The sequence below is a fragment of the Bos javanicus genome, chromosome 14 (assembly GCF_032452875.1).
Source record: "Bos javanicus breed banteng chromosome 14, ARS-OSU_banteng_1.0, whole genome shotgun sequence".
NCBI lineage: Eukaryota > Metazoa > Chordata > Mammalia > Artiodactyla > Bovidae > Bos > Bos javanicus.
This window is the reverse complement of record NC_083881.1, coordinates 45,975,869-45,996,221: the sequence shown is the minus strand read 5'-3', so window position 1 is coordinate 45,996,221 and position 20,353 is coordinate 45,975,869. Positions and strand designations below refer to the sequence as shown.

The window sequence follows — 20,353 nt, the reverse complement described above, 5'->3', positions numbered from 1 at the left end:
TCATCAACTTCTGTGTGTGTTACAAGTATGAGGAAGGAGAATTCAGAATACAACTAAGAATATATGTCAGGCAGAGCGAGAGAAGGGAGGATGAGGTGTTGAAGGAGAAGCGTATGAGAACAGATAAACAATTTATCTGGAAAGTGGAGACACGCACAACATCCAGAGAATGACCACTAACAGCCGAAGAAAATATTCTGCATTCAACAACTGACATAGAACTGCACTTGCCACGTACTTTTAAGTGGAAAATGGAAAGCTATTCCACTCTCTAAGGTAAAATGCCACTTCTTATAAATGCGTGTGCAGAGACAACAATCTGAAAGGATGCATATCAAAATGTACCAGTGATTATTTCTGGATGTTGGAATTAAAGCAGTATTTCACTGAGTTGGTCAAAAAGTTGGCTCAGGTGTTTCCATACAATGTTATGGAAGAACTCTAATGAACATTTTGGTGAATCTAATACATACTGTTCCTTTTTGTGTACATATTTTCTAGTTTTTCTATATTGAATATATACAAAAAGGAAAAAGGTAATGCATGTTTTTTTAAAACTATGACTTCTACATTTCTTTTATAACCATCACTAAGAAAACATATTTGAGCAGAGGAAGGAAGAGGTTAGAATAGGGGGCTGCTGGTTACAGCCTGTATAAATAAAGTTTTATTGGAACACAGTCACCTCATTCATTTACATGCTGCACAGGCAGAGTTCAGTACTTGTGAGAAGACCATATGGCCTGAAAAACCAAATGGCCCTACCTGGCCCTTCACAAAAAAAGTTTTCCGACTCCTGGGTCCAAAGAGTTCTTTCCTTGATATTTATTGTATTATCCATTGCATCCTATTAGAACATGAGCTTGAGAGAGTTGGACCCTCCCTGTCCATTTTGCCCATATATAAAGAGAAGGATAATTCTCTTTATAATCATTAATGCATAAAAAGTATTTAACAGTGTCCCCTGCATATTAGAAAATTCTCAAAAGCATTACCTATTATTAACTACTTCCTTTATAGCAGATACATCGTTCCACTATTATGAGAAACCTAATGCAATTGCCAATTTTGTTGGTCAAAACTGCTCCATATTGGCAACTCCAGTCACTCACTGTTCTCATTTCTTTTGTGTTAATTATAATCTCTGCGATAGTATTAATGTCATTAAGGTAGTTTGGGGTTTGCTAATTTGCCATGAAGGGCTGGGATTCCGTCTAGCACTACTGCACCCAAGTCCAGACATTTAGATGACAAAATCCATAACACTCTATTTGTATCATGCCTTGTTATTTGTGAAACACAGACAAACCAGCGCTAAACATAGCTGTGGTGTGACAGATTCTGTATTCCTGCCCTGCTGCCCTAAACAGAAGCTTTTCAGACAAAGGATATTCTTTCCACCCTACAAGATAACACCTGTCTCTTGCATTTCAGTGGGCCCAGCAAGCTTCCACGACATGGTGACAACCAGTCTTGGCACTGAGCAGAGAGCCAGACACAGCCTGCCAAAACATCCTTGGGAAGACCTGTCTGAAGGAAATATGGGACTCTGAATTCTGCAAAATGTTGAGAGTCTGTCATTCAAGTACACTTAAAGATGGCATTTGGGGGATTGGTACACATTTCAAATAGAAGTTCTTTAAAAAAGTAAAATGGGGCTTCTCTAAGAATGAGATGGGAAGAGAGACTTGATTATCCATGGAATGTAATTATAAGACATCGCAGATAGGAAAGGATAGGATAAGCTTCATGAAAAGGAAGCAAATCAGGAAACTTAAGCACTAATCAAAGTATTCTTATCAACAGAAATGAAGAACAGCTTTAAGTTCAGAGTTCAGCCTATCAAAGGAAGAATAAACTCAATTTAATCCAATCAACACTTATTAAATTCCTATTTTATGTCAGGCACTGGGTTAACACAGCTAGAGATGATAAGATAAATCAGATGCTCTTTCTACCCTAGGGGAGTTTCTGGGCTGATGGAAAGGAGATAAACATGTAACCAAATGATAAGTCTTATACTATTAACAGTAATAGCTGTCATTCGCTGTTTAAAAAAAAATGTAAAGAAAATACAGGATGGAAAAATTAATTCTGCTTGGTCCAGGGAAGGAAGGGAAGAGAGGAATAATCTGAATTAGGTCTTGAAAATTACTAAAAGCTCACTAGGTAAATATATTGCAACAAGAATTAGTGTGGTCTACTGCAGTTGTAGAATCGGTGGACACAAGGAATGACTCAAATGAAATTGAGGAATATTTATGCCAAGCTTAAGAGTTTGGATTTTATCCAGTAGCTTTTGTTTATATACATCTATACACCTACATGGGTTGGTTAGTTCACTTTAGTTGTGTCCGACTTTTTGAGACCCCATGGACTGTAGCCCACCAGCCTCTTTTTGTCCATGGGATTCCCCAGGCAAGAATACTGGAGTGGGTTGCTGTGCCATTCTCCAGGGGATCTTCCCAACCCAGGGTTCGAACCCGCATGTCTTATGTTTCCTGCATGGGCGGGCAGGTTCTTTACCACTAGTGCCACCTGGGAAGCACACACATCTACATCTACACACACACACACACCACACACACACACACACACCTACAAATACATGCATACATGCACAAACATATATATACATGCATGCATGCTCAGTCGTGTCTGACTCGTTGCAACTGATGGACCTCAGCCCACCAGGCTCCTCTGTCCATGGATTTTTTCTAGGCAAGAATACTAGAGTGGGTTGCCATTGCCTTCTCCAGGGGATCATCCTGACCCAGGGATGGAACTCACATATCTTACATTGGTAGGCGGATTCTTTACAACTGCACCACCGTGGAACACATACACACACACACATATATATACACACACATACACGGAAAGTGTGTTTGCAATGTCAATGCAGAAGTGACCTGGTCCAGTCTGGTGTAAAATGACAAAAGATGGTTTCCCAGACAGCCATAAAGTTGGATCATAGGAGATTGCTTAGAAGAAAGACAGAAATCCTACACCACAGAGATGGGAGTAAGAATAGCAAGGAGGGGGTGTAGATAGGATACAGCATGTTTTCAAACTGAAAGTGGAGGCAGAAATCTGAAGACCAAGAAGGAAGGGGAAAACAGATGAGTAAGATTCTCGGGCTGGGGGAGGAGAAAGGGCTTGTGGGCAGAAAGAAGAGCATGGTTAGGGGACTGGCCTTGGGATTTTTTTTTCCCCCTCAGAGACATAAGGGAAACAGTTATGGAGAGGTAAAAATGCAGATAATATTGCAGAGAGGGATGCTGAGACAATTCATCACTACTGATCTCTATGCTACTAAGAGAAATGGTGGGGATGAGGGCTTTGTGGAAAGGGAGTTAGGTATGAAACCACCTCTTGCAACCAGAAAGGGAAAAAGCTAGAGATTGGTGAAGGACTTATCTAACAGCTTCAGAATCCACCTGGGCCAACAAGTTATACCTCGGTGATGTCACTCATCTGCGCATTTGATTTTTTTCCAGGAGTGCTTTGCGCTTATCATTTCACTCATCATTAAAGATGCTATACCGGGTGCTGAATGACACTCAAGAGAGGAAAATCTAATTTCCCTAACCTGACACTCAAGCCTTCTCCAGTGCAGCTCTCAGTCTACTCCTCTGATCTATCTCCACCTCCACCACTGTTTTACTCCTCAGAATTCAGAAATCCAAATGTTTGCAGGCTCAGGCAGGTTTAACACAAGTGTTAAAAGGCATGGTCTGAGGCAATAGAGAGTGGTGAGGTTTGTGGCTCAAAAGTTGTTATATTTTCTTTTCAAATTCTATCAGGGTAAAACCAAATATACAAAAACAGTTTGATATTTCAGGGACTTTCTCTTCTAAAATTTCATACAAATGAGCTCAGCCTCCTCCAAGCAGAGTTTCTAATAAACCACAAATAAGAGTTCCTTCTCAAATCTTCTTTGGTACTAATTCCCAAGTTTATTTTCTATATCACTCACTTGTACTTGTATGGTGCTATCTTTATAGCATAGAGGTCAAAACGTGAGCTTTGGATTCAGATGGCCCTGGCTTTAAACCTTGACTTTGCCACTTTTAGGCTTGCATAAGATACCAAGTTTTCCAAGTCTCATTTTTTCTCATTTGTACATCAGGAATAACAATACCTTATGGGATTATCACTTTCACTTTTTACTTTCATGCATTGGAGAAGGAAATGGCAATCCACTCCAGTGTTCTTGCCTGGAGAATCCCAGGGACGAGGGAGCCTGGTGGGCTGCCGTCTCTGGGGTCGCACAGTGTTGGACACGACTGAAGTGACTTAGCATAGCATAGTTTAGCATGGGATTATCATGAAGCTAAAATACATGCAAAATACTTACTAGAGTGCCTGGCATGCAAACATCCAAATATTTTTAATAATAAATGGTTGTCCCCAACATGGTAATTTTCTTAATTATCAAGAATCAAATCTTCTAAACTCTTTAACACTCTGAGTTACTAGAGAAATGTATTGAGAGGATTTGATGCTAAGTATTTGTTTGGGAGATAAGTTGATATTTATTTACAATAATTAGTACTACTTTAAAAATGTATGGGGTGAAGTAAGATTCTGGTGGGCTGGGAAATTGAAGCTGATAGTTTTTAGGGCCATAATTATACAGTGAAAACGAGAAGTATACATACACATATATTATATACAATGTGCACACACACATATGGGGTTCCCTGGTGGCTCGGACAGTTAAAGAATCCGCCTGCAATGCAGGAGACCCAGGTTCAATACCTGGGTAGGGAAGATACCCTGGAGAAGGGAATGGCTACCTACTCTTGTATTCTTGCTGGAGAATCCTATGGACAGAGGAGGCTGGAGGGCAACAGTCCACAGGGTCACAAAGAGTTGGACACGACTAAGCAACTAATACTTTCACTTAACACACACACGCACATGTATTTCATCATTCTTTACCATTTGCAAAGTAATTTCTATACTCTCCTTTGCATCTTACAAACCTTTGTATGGAGTCCATTCAGCTACATATCTATAACAACAATAGCAATAATAACTAACAGCAACTTTGTAAGGTCAGAGAGGTTAAACTGACTTGGCCAAGGCAACTCAACAGTGGAGGAGACTCCTTGTTTTCTCTAATCTTTCATAACTTTCCAAGATCTGAAGGTTGTCAGGAGCAATTAAACCCTTAACAGCTACATCACTCTAAAGTAACTATGGGAATTGGAAATTATACCTAATGAAACTCTGCAGGAGGAACATCAGATTGCCAATACGAATGGTCTAGAATGATGCTGGCCAAGACCTCTTGAGGACAATCATATTTCGTCTGAACATTGCCATAAGCTCTTAAAAATTAATAGAATCAGTCCCGCATGTGGGCTTCAGTTTCTCTCCATTAATAATGTACAGTATCATGCTTATCACTGTAAACAGTGCCATCTGAAGGAGGAGAGTCGTTGGTCCACTTAGCAGATGGCCTCTAAAAGGGCATAATTTCCAATCCCCCAATAGTGTGCAGCAACAGAGGCTTGGCCCATAAAACCTGGGCTCCATGCAGATGGGAAATCTGACTTGACAAGGAGGGAGTACACATATATGAATTTTCAAACAGGAGCTGGGAGCAAAACCAAGGGGAGGGGATCTCCAATTTTGCAATCTGACTTCAGCATGTTCCCAAAACACATGAAGTAAAAAGGAAAACAAGACAGCATAATTAATGAAACCATCAGAAAAAAAGGAATCAAATGGATACAGAAGCTGAAAAGCAAACAGGGACTTCTCAGGACAGATTAAGTATTTCGTCAACTTAATTTCTCTGACAGGGTACAAAGCTCAGTGTTCAAAGAAAGGGGTGATGGAAGTTAGATCCTGGATCATAGTTGACTTAGTATAACGTAGTGACATTCTTATAGGGAACTGGAGAGGTGGAATAAAGAAAAGGAAGAGAAGGAAAAGCTGGATCTGGTTGAAAGAGTTAAGAACTATGAGACTGAGTTGGCGACTATAAACCTTCACTCTACTCCTGGAACTGGAAGTGGAAAAACATGCTCACTGAAGGGGAGTCTTGTCCGTTTCAGGTCCCCACTCTGATTACTTCTAAGTGAGGCAACTTACTAGACTTTCCCTAAGAATGGGTCTCCTGTTCTTCCACAGTGATGTGACCTAGCTTTTCACATTTCCTGGTAATCCAAAAATCTGTGTGCCCTTGCACAGATCAGCTTAGCTCTGGGCTTCTGTTTGCACAGGTGAATAAGAGGATGGAGGAGGAGTCTTCTGGTCTTCTATCGGACTAGAAGACCGAAAACCTGGAACCGATGGTGTCCTGCTTTTCTAGTGGTAAGCATGAAATGCTTCTCACTCACTAAACATAGGCCAATAACGAGGAGGATGGCAGGTAACACTCACTGAGCTCCTACCCCGTGCCAGGCACTGTTGTAAGTATGCTTCACTCTTCTCATCTCCCAACAAGCCTGTGTGGGAGGTCCTGCTGATGTCCAGTGCTCAGTTTGAGTCACCCACTGAAGTCTGGGCCTCACTTCCTCACCTGTAACAGCTTGCAAGATAGAGAGCTACTAACTTGCCAACACTGATGGTCCCAGTTATAGGTGCCTGACAGGCAGACAGTTCTCAGCAGAGCCTCTTGCACATAGAAAACCTCCAAAAAGCAGTAGACAGTATTTAAGATGTCAGGAGTTTTCTCTTTTAAAAAAAATTTTTTAACACCAAAAACATTTTATATTGGGGTACAGCCAATTAACGATGTGGTAGTCGCAGGTTAACAGCAAAGGGACTCAGCCATATGTATACATGTATCCATTCTCCCCCAAACTCCCCTCCCATCCAGGCTGCCACATAACACTGAGCAGAGCTCCATGTGCATACAATAGGTCTTTGTTGGTTATCCATTTTAAACATAGCAGTGTGTACATGACCTTCCCAAAGTCCCTAACTATACCTCCCGCCCCCACAACCATGAATTCACTAAGTCTGTGAGTCTCTTTCTGTTTTGTAAATTCATTTGTGTCATTTCTTTTCAGATTCCACATATAAGGGGTGTCATATGATTTTTCTCCATCCCTGTCTCACTTAACAATGGGTTTTCTAAAGCAGAATTACTACTTTGGGAAGAAGATTCCTCCTGGCTGGCACCAGCATGTCTTAGGTCTCGGAGGCCTTTGGTGTGGGTCTGTTACCTGGGGCTGGCTGGGAAAAGGGTATCTTGTGAGTGAGAGAGGCACTGGTGTAAGGGTTTAAACTCCAGCTTAAACCCTTGACTCCAGCTCCCCATTTCCTGGACGTGGGACCTAGGCAAGCCTTCTCCTTGAGTCTGTTTCCGAAACTATGAAACCTATAAAGATGGTAAGGGGAGGGGGAAGGTCATCCAAGAGAGAACCGGTAGCCATAGCAACCCTCCCACCTGTGAGAGGACTCTGGATTATAATAATTCCACAGAGGGCAGTCAGTAGATGAAACAAGAGCAGCAGTATATGCGGAGTATTTAAGTTTATGCTGTTTTTGTTTTTTTTTTTTTTTTTTTAAGAATATTCCTTGTGTTCTCATTCTGATCTGTGAAACAACAAATAGCTCACTTGGTGACAACTTCTACTCTTATCCTGCCAAACACCATCTCTAATATTAAACAAATGATGTATTTAGAATATCAAAAAACGTCCCCCAAGAGCAGTAGTTTCTTTAAGCTAGCTTACAAAGCAGTGCTGATCTGTGATGAAAGTGGGAGAAATAAAAAGCAATGTATGTTTTTCTTAAAGTAAAATGTACTTCATTTTTATCTAAACCATGAGGTTTTTGTTGTTGTTGTTGTTAAACTTCCTTTGGTTTATAAAATGGTGGTGAGAGTAGTTTTTAATTGAAAAAAAACTATGGAAAGCTATGACAAACCTAGACATCGTCTTAAAAACCAGAGACATCACTTTGCCTACAAAGGTCCATATAGTCAAAGCTATGTTTTTTCCAGTAGGCATGTATGGATGTGAGAGTTACACCATAAAGAAGGCTAAGCACCAAAGAATTAATGCTTTCGAGTTCTGGTGTTGGAGAAGACTCTTGAGAGTCCCTTGGACAGGAAGGAGATCAAACCAGTCAATACTAAAGGAAGTAAACTCTCAATATTCTGGGCTTCTGTTTGGGATGCTAAAGCTCCAATATTTTGGCCACCTGATGTGAAGAGCCACATGGCTCTTCTCATTGGAAAAGATCCTGATGTTGCGAAAGAGTGAAGGCAAAAGGAGAAGGGAGTGGAAGAGAATGAGATGGTCAGATAGCATCACTGACCCAGTGGACATGGATTTGAGCAAACTCTGGGAGAGTGTAAAGGACAGGGAAGCCTGGAGCACTGTAGTCCATGGGGTTGCAAAGAGTCAGATGCAACTTAGCAACTGAACAACAAATTAATGAGTAAAGTATAAAAGTACCAACTATCTGCTATTGCAACAAATACTTCGTGAAATTTAACTTATCTGTGAAATACAAGCGTCTTGGACACACAGATGTAGACTCAATAAGAATCTCAATACAAGAGAACTGCTGTTTCTTCATCAGCAGTGTAATCTCCCTGGTAAAACTATATCTTTCTATATAAGAATGTTCTGGTATCTGATTATTCTTCCAGTGAAAAATGCATAAAGTGGATTTGCAAACTCAATCTCATTACATATAACTATATATTATTATAGACAAATGAATATAAAACCATATCTACCTTTAACATAAATGATCCTATAATCAGTATGTAATGATACAGGATGACATTCCATTTTTTCCTTTTAAAAACAGTATGTCCATTTTAGAAAAGCTGGAAAACACACAAGCTTTTAAAAACTAACTTTGAGATTTAACTTATTTACTATACATTTCACATACTTGAGGTGCCAAATAGACAACTCTGACAAATACACAGAGCATTTTCAACAGCACAGAAAGTTTCTTTGCTCCTTTTTATAATTAGTCTCCCCTCTGGCATCCTCCTGGCCAGAAGTAACCACCGATCTCACTCCATCACTGTCGTTCATTTTGTTGTTTTAGAGTCTCATATGATTGGAGTCACACTGTATTTGTCCTTTTCTTTCTAATGTCTTTCACTGAGTACAACATGAGATTCATACATGTTGTCATAGGTATCAGTAGTTGGTTCCTTTGTATGATTCTGTATTATTTCTGGTGTGAATATATCACAATTTGTTTATCCAGCTGACTCTTGAAGACTTAAGTCTTATTTAAAATTTTTGTCTGAGTAATGCTGTTTTGAATATGAGCAGACTGGAATTTTTACGAACATATGTTTCCAATTCTCTTGAGTAAATATCTCTGAGTAGAACGGCAGGATCATCTAATAAGTGTATGATTAACTGTCTAAGAAATTCAGCTTTTGCATCAGGTGGCACCATATTTACTCACAACAGTGTACAAGAGATCCAGTTGTTTCATATCTTCAGCAACACTTGGTATTGCCAATCCTTTGGATTTTAGCCATTCTACTGGGCGTAAAGTGATCTCACTGGGTTCTACTTCCATCTTTCTAATAACACTGCTGAGCATATTTTCACATGCGTATTGGCCATTCTTTTATTTTCCTTGGGAAGGATCCAGGTTTTTGACCTTTATTATTGGCCGTCTCTGTTCCAGCTAAGCAGTCTTTGGGGGCCTGTAGCTCTAGCATGTGCCTTTCTCTCTAAATTACAGGATGGAGACCTCACTTGTGACATCAGCCTTTTGGGTCCAAAAATACCCCTGCTGTTTTTCAGTTTGTCCAGCTTTTTTTTTTTTTTTTTTTGATGCACTATATGACTTGTGAAATGCCAGTTCCCCACCCAGAGATTGAACTTGGATGCTCGGCAGTGAGAGCTCACTGTCCTAACCACTAGACCACCAGGGAACTCTCTGTGTCCAGCTTCTCTTGTGGTAAGGATCACAGTGATGACATCCAAGTTCCTTTACATATCACAGCTGATATTTATGCATCTCATGAGATGGTCATATGACTTCATTTACACTTAATATGCTTAATATGATGAAAAACACTGATTTAAAAAAAATAGAATCAACCTAGCACTCCTATGGAGAAGGCAATGGCAACCCACTCCAGTACTCTTGCCTGGAAAATCTCATGGATGGAGGATGTTGGTAGGCTGCAGTCCATGGGGTCGCGAAGAGTTGGACACGACCGAGCGACTTCCTTTTCACTTTCACGCACTGGAGAAGGAAATGGCAACCCACTGCAGTGTTCTTGCCTGGAGAATCCCAGGGACGGGGGAGCCTGTTGGGCTGCCGTCTATGGGGTCGCACAGAGTCGGACACGACTGAAGCGACTTAGCAGCAGCAGCAGCAGCAACTCCTATACACACATGACCAGGATATACTATCCTTTTTGTCTACTGTGAAATTCAACCTGCTTCTATTTCCTCAAGGTTTGTCGGTTTATATTCATGAAGGATATTGGTCTGTACCATACCATTCTTGTCAGATTTTGGTATCAGGATTAGTCTGGTCAAATAAAATGAGTTTGGAATTACACCCCCTTTTCTCTATTCTCTGAAAGAATTTGTGAAGGTTTGGTTGCTAATTCTTGACTGTCTTAATTCACTGGAAAAAGACTTCTGTGCTTGAAGCTTTCTCTATGGGAAGTTCTAATTAAAAGTTTAACGTATAAAGAGATCTGTGGCTATTTAAATTTTAAGAAATTAGTCCTTTTCATCTAAGTTGTTAAGGATATGAGCACAAACCTGTTCATAATATTTTCCGCTCTTTTAATCATGTAGAAGGTTTAGTGGTATCTCAATTTGTCACTTGATTCTATCCCCCCACCCCGCCCTTGTTCAGTCTATCTAGACATTTATCAATTTTTGTTGAAAGGAATCAACCGCACCTTTGTTAATTTTCTCTATAGTGTGTATGTTTCCCGTCTCACTGACTTTAGCTCTTTGAGATTAGTATTCTTCCTAACTTCTTAAAGATAACGTTTTAACTCACTGACTTCAAGTCTTCTTTCTTTTCTAATACAGGCATTTCATGCAATAATTTTCCTCTAAGTTCTATTGAGGCTGTACCACAAAAACATTAGAAATATTAATCTTTCTATTGAGTTGGCCAAAAAGTTCATTTGGGTTTTTTCCATAACATCTTACAGAAAAACTCAAATGAACATTTTGGCCAACCTGATACTATCATTCAGTTCAAAATATTTTCTGTTTTTTTTTTGTGATTCCCTCCCCCCTTTTCCCATGTGGTTACATGGCTGTGCATTAAGTTTCTAAATATTTGCTTCTTAATTGTTTTGGTAATGATTTCTAACTTAATTCTGTTTTGGTTAGATAATGCACCCTGTGCCACTACAATTTAATAAATTTAATTTACATTTCACTTTAATTTAAATTAATAAATGTAAATTTCACTTTAAATTACAAAAATGAAAAATTTAAAAATTGACTGAGACTGATTTGCGCCCAGCATATAGTCCATCATGGTGAATAAGTCTCTTGAACTGCAAGGGTGTAACATTCTAAAGTTGTTGGGTATAGTATTCTCCCTGGCATGCAGTAATGGTCACAGAAATCTTATAAAACAAGTGAATTAACTATGATGTAACAAATAAATGAAATGAGTATTAATAGAAACGGACTGGTCAAGGGGCTAGAATGAAACTACAGTTGACCCCTGAACAATGAGGGTGGTTAATCTACCTGTAATATACATAGTCAGCCCTTTGCATGTATTGTTTCCCTGCATCCGAGGATTGAATGGACAATGTGGTACTGTTGCCATTGAAATTTCTGCGTGTAAGTAGACTTGTATAGTTCAAACCCACTTTGTTCAAGGGTCAACTGTATTTTGAGAGAAAAGTAGCTAAAGATGAGAGGATGACTACAACTGAGAAAGCAGATATCCAGAGGTCACAAGGGGAATCTCATGAAAGTAGAGACAGAAAAGGTTGTTTGTAGAAGGGAGCAGGAACCTGCTTTCTGTAACAAGAGGCAGAAGGCAGATGGGATAGAGGATAAACAGTTTTAGGGAAGTTCCATTAGACAATGTGAAACTTCTCAGTATAGCAGCCACAAGACCTTTACTAGAAGAAAGGTCTTCTACTTACTTTCTTCTTTATGAAGAAAGGAGGTGGGAGGAGGCTTTTGGGGATGGCCACTCAACAAACCACTGTGAAGAAGAAAAGGCCAGGGGAAGGTACCATGGCTCCATGAAGGCCTGGCATGAGAATATGTATTGAGGGCCTTATTCTGCAAACGTTTCTAACCCAGGAACCTAAATGGGATCTAAGGATGGGTTTCAGCTAAACCTCTGCAGAACTTCCTAATAATTAAAATTTTCAAGTGTCAACTCAACATCACATGTCCTATCACAGCCTTTATCCGGGGAGCCACAGGATGAGTTACTGAACCCAGATGAGGAAGAGTAAGAAAAGCTTTTGTAGGAGGTGGTATCTGAACTAAAGCTGGAAAGGAAGCTGGAATCATCCAGAGAAAGGAGTGTGTTCATCTGAAGACCTAAATGACATTCTCAGAAAGGCTTTATTAGGAATGAAACTGATATTTTGATCTCCATTCATATTTGTCATTGAAAAGGGCATTTTTAAACTGATTCTCTAAAACTTTGGATGACTTCTGAAGTCCCTTTCAACATTCAGAAGTCTATTATCCTGAATCATCAAGACAACCAAACTCGGCACCCTTGGTTTAAGAATGCTGAGGAATACAGAGGTAACATTACTAAGCTTTCTATCAAAGAAGAATAAGGGCTGTTATTAGAAAATTAATTTATGGGAAACTCATGCCCTGATGATGTCAAAACTTTACAATGCAGAAATAAAATGCTGCTTGAGATTTAGTTTAAAAATGCAGAGCAATTCATACCAAAGAGAAATATAACATCAGATCAGATCAGTCACTCAGTCATGTCTGACTCTTTGCGACCCCAAGAATCGCAGCACGCCAGGCCTCCCTGTCCATCACCAACTCCCGGAGTTCACTCAGACTCACATCTATCGAGTCAGTGATGCCATACAGCCATCTCATCCTCTGTCGTCCTCTTCTCCTCCTGCCCCAATCCCTCCCAGCATCAGAGTCTTTTCCAATGAGTCAACTTTTCACATGAGGTGGCCAAAGTACTGCAGTTTCAGCTTTAGCATCATTCCTTCCAAAGAAATCCCAGGGCTGATCTCCTTCAGAATGGATTGGTTGGATCTCCTTGCAGTCCAAGGGACTCTCAAGAGTCTTCTCCAACACCACAGTTCAAAAGCATCAATTCTTCGGCGCTCAGCCTTCTTCACACTCCAACTCTCACATCCATACATGACCACAGGAAAAACCATAGCCTTGACTAGACGAACCTTTGTTGGCAAAGTAATGTCTCTGCTTTTGAACATGCTATCTAGGTTGGTCATAACTTTCCTTCCAAGGAGTAAGTGTCTTTTAATTTCATGGCTGCAGTCACCATCTGCAGTGATTTTGGAGCCCCCCAAAATAAAGTCTGACACTGTTTCCACTGTTTCCCCATCTATTTTCCATGAAGTGGTGGGACCGGATGCCATGATCTTCGTTTTCTGAATGTTGAGCCTTAAGCCAACTATTTTTACTCTCCACTTTCACTTTCATCAAGAGGCTTTTGAGTTCCTCTTCACTTTCTGCCATAAGGGTGGTATCATCTGCATATCTGAAGTTATTGATATTTCTCCAGGCAATCTTGATTCCAGCTTGTGTTTCTTCCAGTCCAGCATTTCTCATGGTGTACTCTGCATATAAGTTAAATAAAAAGGGTGACAATATACAGCCTTGATGAACTCCTTTTCCTATTTGGAACCAGTCTGTTGTTCCATGTCCAGTTCTAACTGGTGCTTCCTGACCTGCATATACATTTCTCAAAAGGCAGATCAGGTGGTCTGGTATTCCCATCTCTTTCAGAATTTTCCACAGTTTATTGTGATCCACACAGTCAAAGGCTTTGGCATAGTCAATAAAGCAGAAATAGATGTTTTTCTGGAACTCTCTTGCTTTTTCTATGATCCAGCGGATGTTGGCAATTTGATCTCTGGTTCCTCTGCCTTTTCTAAAACCAGCTTGAACATCAGGACGTTCACGGTTCACATATTGCTGAAGCCTGGCTTGGAGAATTTTGAGCATTACTTTACTAGCGTGTGAGATGAGTGCAATTGTGTGGTAGTTTGAGCATTCTTTGGCATTGCCTTTCTTTGGGATTGGAATGAAAACTGACCTTTTCCAGTCCTGTGGCCACTGCTGAGTTTTCCAAATTTGCTGGGATATGGAGTGCAGCACTTTCACAGCATCATCTTTCAGGATTTGAAACAGCTCCACTGGAATTCCATCACCTCCACTAGCTTTGTTCGTAGTGATGCTTCCTAAGGCCCACTTGACTTCACATTCCAGGATGTCTGGCTCTAGGTCAGTGATCACACCATCGTGATTATACAAACATGCAAAAGCAGAACACACTACCCAGAGCAAAATCCAATAAAGACGAGAAAATGTGTAGATACAGATGAGGCTGTGTGGTGGTTCAACAAGCCTCCATTTTACTGGGATATACTGGGTTCTACAAAGTACTGTTCTCACAGGTACAGCATGTAAAATAACACTCTGCTTCTTTTGACACTTGTTAACTGCATACCCCATTGGCCTGGATGGGTAACTAACCATAATGAAAGACTAGGAAGACCACAGCAGAAAGTTAGCAAATGCATAGAGTCTACACCCTAAAGGTTTGGGCTTGCCTTGTGGCTCAGATGGTAAAGGATCCACCTGCAGTGTGGGAGACCTGGGTTTGATCCCTGGGTTGGGAGGATCCCTTGCAGAAGGGAAAGGCTACCCATTCCAGTATTCTGGCCTGGAGAATTCCATGGACTGTAGAGTCCATGGGGTTGCAAATAGTCGGACACAACTGAGTGACTTTCACTTTCACTTCACCTTCCTTTATTTGATAGAGTAAGAACTGCCAAATTTCAGGATGCTACATCCCAGGGGAATATTCTGCAAAGGGGGATGAGGTACAAATGGGCAGTGGCTGAAGCACAAAAAGAACCAGAAATAGTCACTGATTTTGGAGGAGGCCATTGAGAAACATGACAAATCAATACTGACCATCTGCAGGGGACATTTACATAGTAAGCATTTATTCCTGCAGACATCTAAAGGATTCCCATCACTGTTCCATGAAGCAGGTCATGTGGAAAGCTTTTACACATTTAAAATAGTTTTTAAAAACACACTGTGTATTTTGAGGCACTCTGAGTGCCTCACCCATGAAAACAGGTCTTTAAAGTTGGCAATGGAAAGAACCCTTTACAGATGGAAGGCTTGATGGTGAAGGAAATGAATTGACTTTAGCGACCACCACAGGAAGACTACTAGGCACAGCTAGAGGCTGAAATCGCCTCAAATCTGAAAAGATTCTTAACTGTGCTTAAAAGAGAATTTGAAAGTTGCCTGTGAGCTTACACCTGGCCCCAGTTGAGCTTCCTCATCAGCATTCCAAGCCCTGCCTCGGAAAGCTGGGGAAAAGAATCTTGCAAGCACAGGAAAATAGACAAATTTCTTTCCTTCAAGCCTAATCTGATGATTTAAATCTATGCAGTCTAATGCCTCTCAGGTGTTCTAACCATCTAATGCCTGTTAAGAGTGCTTCTGCAGGGAGTTACTAACACTAGTAGCATCTCTTCTGATTAAACACATCTGCCACAAAATAGCAGGTGTCTTCTAGACAGTGAAATTCACAGAAATCCTAATAGGAAATTTGCAAAAGGTTTTGAATGCTGGTGTGTGAAAACATATTTAAGTTTTCTCAGACTTTGGAGAAACTGGACGGTGCAGGGTGGGAGAACTTTGTTTAAAATTTAATGTCTTTTAAATAAAGGCAGCCCTTTGAGCCTCTGATCTACCAGGAAAGCCCCCATGGACTGTAGCCTACCAGGGTCCTCAGTCCATGGGATTTTCCAGACAAGAATACTGGAGTGGGTAGCCATTCCCTTCTCCCAGGGCTCTTTCCAACACAGGTTTTGAACCTGGGTCTCCTGTACTGCAGGCAGATTCTTTGGCATCTGAGTTACCAGGGAAGCCTCAAACAAAGGCATCAGAAAGATATTAATAGAGTGGAGTTGTTGGCTAAAATCAATTTTTAAAAATGAAACAATTAACAAGGTTAAAGGATAATTTTCAAAAGTGTTAAAAGCATGACTTTCCTGCAACACAAAAATCAACATATGTTTAAGATTCTGTGAAAACTGAAAAGATATTACAACCAACTCAAAGGAGAATCCAAACAGCAGACATGTTTTTAGATCAGGAGTGATGTGAATGTGTAAAGGAGTGGCAAAACTCACCTTTTTCCACAGTGGACTGTGAAGTCAATTGCACCTCTGTGGGACAGAATTTATACACCTACAACAGGGATTATTTTATACTGTTATCAGTTTCCTACAACTTACAGAGTTGTAAAACAGCTTTGTAGAATCAGAATTAGATAACCTGGAATGATGTGCTATTGAGGATGCATAGTTTTCTATGGAGGCACAATTTTTTTCCCTACACAGATCACTGCTCATTTTATTTATTGCTGTATTCCCGAAACCTGGAACAGGGTAGATGCTCCATAAATACTTGCTAAACAGATAAATGTCTACTATGTATCAGGCATAAAGCTAAAGCCTTCACATGCATCATCCTCTTTAATCTTCCCAACAACCTTTTAAGATAAATATTATTTTCATATCACTAACTTGAAACTAGCTTGTGTAGTGTTGCACGGTTATTACTTGTCAGAGGTCGAGGGGTGGAGAGCAGGGGCAGAGGCAGGTGGGGAAGGAGGGTTTGCCTCAGGATTGTAATCAGAAAGCCCATCTTTTTTCTTCTTCGTTATTCTTTCTTCTATTCAGTACATCCTTTAAATTTATTATTATGGTATCATGTGCCTCTAAATTAGGGGATTGTTTATGGGCTTCCCTGGTGGCTCAGAGGTTAAAGCGTCTGCCTCCAATGCGGGAGACCCAGGTTCAATTCCTGGGCGGAAGATCCCCTGGAGAAGGGAATGGCAACCCACTCCAGTATTCTTGCCTGGAGAATCCCATGGACAGAGAAGTCTGGTAGGCTACAGTCCACGGGGTCGCAAAGAGTTGGACACGACTGAGCGACTTCACTTTCACTTATATATAACAGAGATATAGACATGATTCCTTGATGAGCTTGATACTGGAGATCCTGGCTTTAAGAAAGGTAAATGAACAGCATTACTCAGGAGAATTTAAGTGTAAGTAAGAGACATATGAACATCTTTATTGTGGCCTTGCAGACAAGAACAGAATATTACCAGCCCAGATCTCAACCCCCATCCTTAGGTGCTCATTACAATTTTTAGGATAATGAAGATGGATGGATTCAGCAGTGTTTCTGTGCATAGTTTGTTTCCACAGAAAGCAGAGCAGCACTGAGGAAGACAGCAGTGGCTAACATTTACTGTGTGATTACTATGACCGAGAAGTACTTTCACAGCAACACTTTTGAGGCGGCTACTACCATCAGCTCCTGTTTATGGATAAAAAAAGCCGGAGTATACCAAGTCACTTTCACAGAATCACACCGCTAAGCTGCAAGTCTGGGCACTGACCTGGGACGTTTAACTACTGCCCTACCCTCACTCTAAGACACACTACAGACTGTATCAGTTGTTGAGGTTTTCTCTGCCATCATGTTTTGATTTTTCACAACCCTCTCTGCCTAGGTTTATCAGAGTCTACGAGGGCACTAGGATTCCTGGAGCTTCCAGCACCACAGGGTTGGAAACTGCAGGCTGGCTGAAGTCCTGAGAGCTATCTTCTGGCCACTTGGCACCTGTGATCATTTGGGTAGTTTACATCCACCCTTGGAGAGGCAGGGGTCAGCAATCAGGGGACAAAAGTAGTCTGTCTAAAACAGGTGAATGTCTGAAAGATGTGTGCCAAATGTTAATCTGAAATCATTCCCTTTTAAGTCACCCAATAGTCCTCTGCTTTCTTTTCTTGCCAGAAAACAGGCTGCCCTCAGAATGAGGTAGTAGTATGATTTTAGACACATCCAGATGTGTTTTGATATGAAGAATAGGTATGCAGGAGTCACTAAATGGTTATAGTGGTTTATTATACCATTTCATTTAATCTTCACAATGACTCCCTAAAACAGGTATTATTATTATCTCCACTTAGGAGATGAAGAAGTGAGGTTGAATAACTTGCCTAGGTTAAAGAGTTTGCCCAAGATCCCAAGAAGGTTGAGATCTACCAATACTAGAGGTATCCATGGAGACCCAAAGCAATATGACAGCTGTTTGCAACACGCCACTTAGCATACAGCCTTCGGAAGTGGTTCCATTTACTCCATAATCATTGAAGCATGAGATCTTTATTTCTGAGGGATATAATGCTCACCCCCTTCAAACCACTGTAAATGCTTACCCTTCCCTCAAGGGGATCACAGAATTCCTACCCCTATTAAAAGGTAACACTACTTTCAAATACATAATGAAAAAGGCATTGTTATTACTATCAAACAAACTTTAGGAAAGATCTTCTCTGGTGGCTCAGTCAGTAAAGAATCTGCCTGTGATGCGGGAGATCTGGGTTCGATCCCTGGGTTGGGAAGATCCTCTGGAGAAAGGCATGGTAACCCACTCCAGTATTCTTGCCTGGATAATCCCATGGACAGAGAAGCCTGGCGGGCTACAGATCTGGACTGAAACCAGGACTTGTCAACTTTATCCCCCCTGAAGCACAGTTTTGGTGCACAGAACATGTTCCTCTGTCCTTTCATGGCAGAGTTTGAAAAGAGAAGGGTGGGAGGAATGGGTGAGGCCTGCAGAAGACCCCCTGGCCCTGATGAGCATCCCTGTGGACCCACCAGCTTCCTCTCACCCACCCCATTCTCCAGTTGAGAGCCACGATCCTGCAGGCTTTTACAGTTCATTATACTGTCATATTTCCTGCTGCCAAGTGCTTCTCGACCTCCACATACAATACTTAAAGCCCCTTGATCTAAATGGAGGCTTAATTTGTGTGTTGAAGGTATTCATCTCAGGGGCAGTGAGTTAGTATTATTATACTCACTCCAGAATTTTCCCATTCAGAAATCTTTTCTACTGAAAACATCTACCTACAGATCCTGTAACCAAGCTCATTTGAAAGACTTCCTCCCTTTCTTTTCTCAAGGACTGCAACACTCTTATTTTCTCTGGAATCCTCCCACCCCTTAACCCTGATTACCACATACATTTATATTGGACACTCAAAACCCATGGCTCCCTGTAATAACCACATTTGCTTGTTAAGTTGCAGTGGCGTGCCCGGATCTGGAATTTATCACCCCTTTTAAAGTAAACCCAGGCCAGAAAGTTTCAGCAGGAAGATGCTTTTTCATTGTGAGGGTGTGGGAAAGGCCATCGAGCTGGGGAGAGGGACTGAGTTATTTCGGATACTGCATACTTTACCAGTTATGTCGTGCTGTTTGAATGACTCACTGTAGATCTGATACTGATTCGGACAATGTTTCTTCAGCCACTTGCAGACATCCTGCTGGGTCCACAGGGCCACTGGTTTTGACAGCTTCACCGTAGCTGACTACAAATAAAGAAGGAAAAGAAGGTCTGTTAACGCCAGTCCCATGCCTAGAGAGGCACTGCTGTTAGAAGTCCTGTAGTGTGGTAAAGCAGGGGTCTCCAGCCTCCGGACCAGAAAGCAGTACCTCCTGTCAGATCAGCAGCAGCATTAGCTTAAAAACATGTGGACAATACATGTAATGAATCATTCAGAAACCATCCCCGCCCAAGCCTGCTCTGTACGAAAATTATCTTCCATGAAACGGGTCCCTGGTATAAAAAACATTGGGGATGACTGTCAAAGCTACAGGCTGGAGTCCCTGAAGATAAATACCTGACTCTTGTCCTCCTTTAACGGTCTTCATACCCCTGAAAACTAGGAAGAAAAGGTCCAGGTGGAGAAAACCATGAAAACTACACCTATTCTCGAGTTCTCTCTGTTGGGAAAAGTCCCCAGGAAGCAGTGTTTTCTGATGACTACTCTAACAACAAGACAATTGGATTGCTAAGTAATTGATTAAATTTTGGGGGTGAAACAGCTGCCCCCAAATGGCTTCTCTGCATATTCTAAGACAGTGTCCATTTCTCACTATCCTCAGATATCTCTAGGACCTAGGATAACTGGCCGCAGCAGGTGCTAATACTTATTTTAGGAACATTATAGGATTTAGATACTTGTATGCAAGTGGGCCTGGGAGCTCTGGATGTAGGGCGGTCCTGTAAAGTCTAGGAATTAGTTATGCATAGTAGGTAAGGGAAAAAG

At 41.0% G+C, this 20,353-nt stretch overlaps 1 protein-coding gene across 3 annotated transcripts in view; it reads right to left on the bottom strand.

Annotated features, from left to right (window-relative positions):
• Positions 1-20,353, bottom strand: part of SAMD12 (sterile alpha motif domain containing 12) — a 450,608-nt gene that overhangs the window by 233,408 nt on the left and 196,847 nt on the right. For all 3 annotated transcript variants that reach the window (XM_061439090.1, XM_061439088.1, XM_061439089.1), the window contains exon 3: positions 19,483-19,612. In XM_061439090.1, coding sequence (XP_061295074.1) covers positions 19,483-19,612 — 130 coding nt within the window. The remainder of the gene's footprint in view (positions 1-19,482; positions 19,613-20,353) is intronic.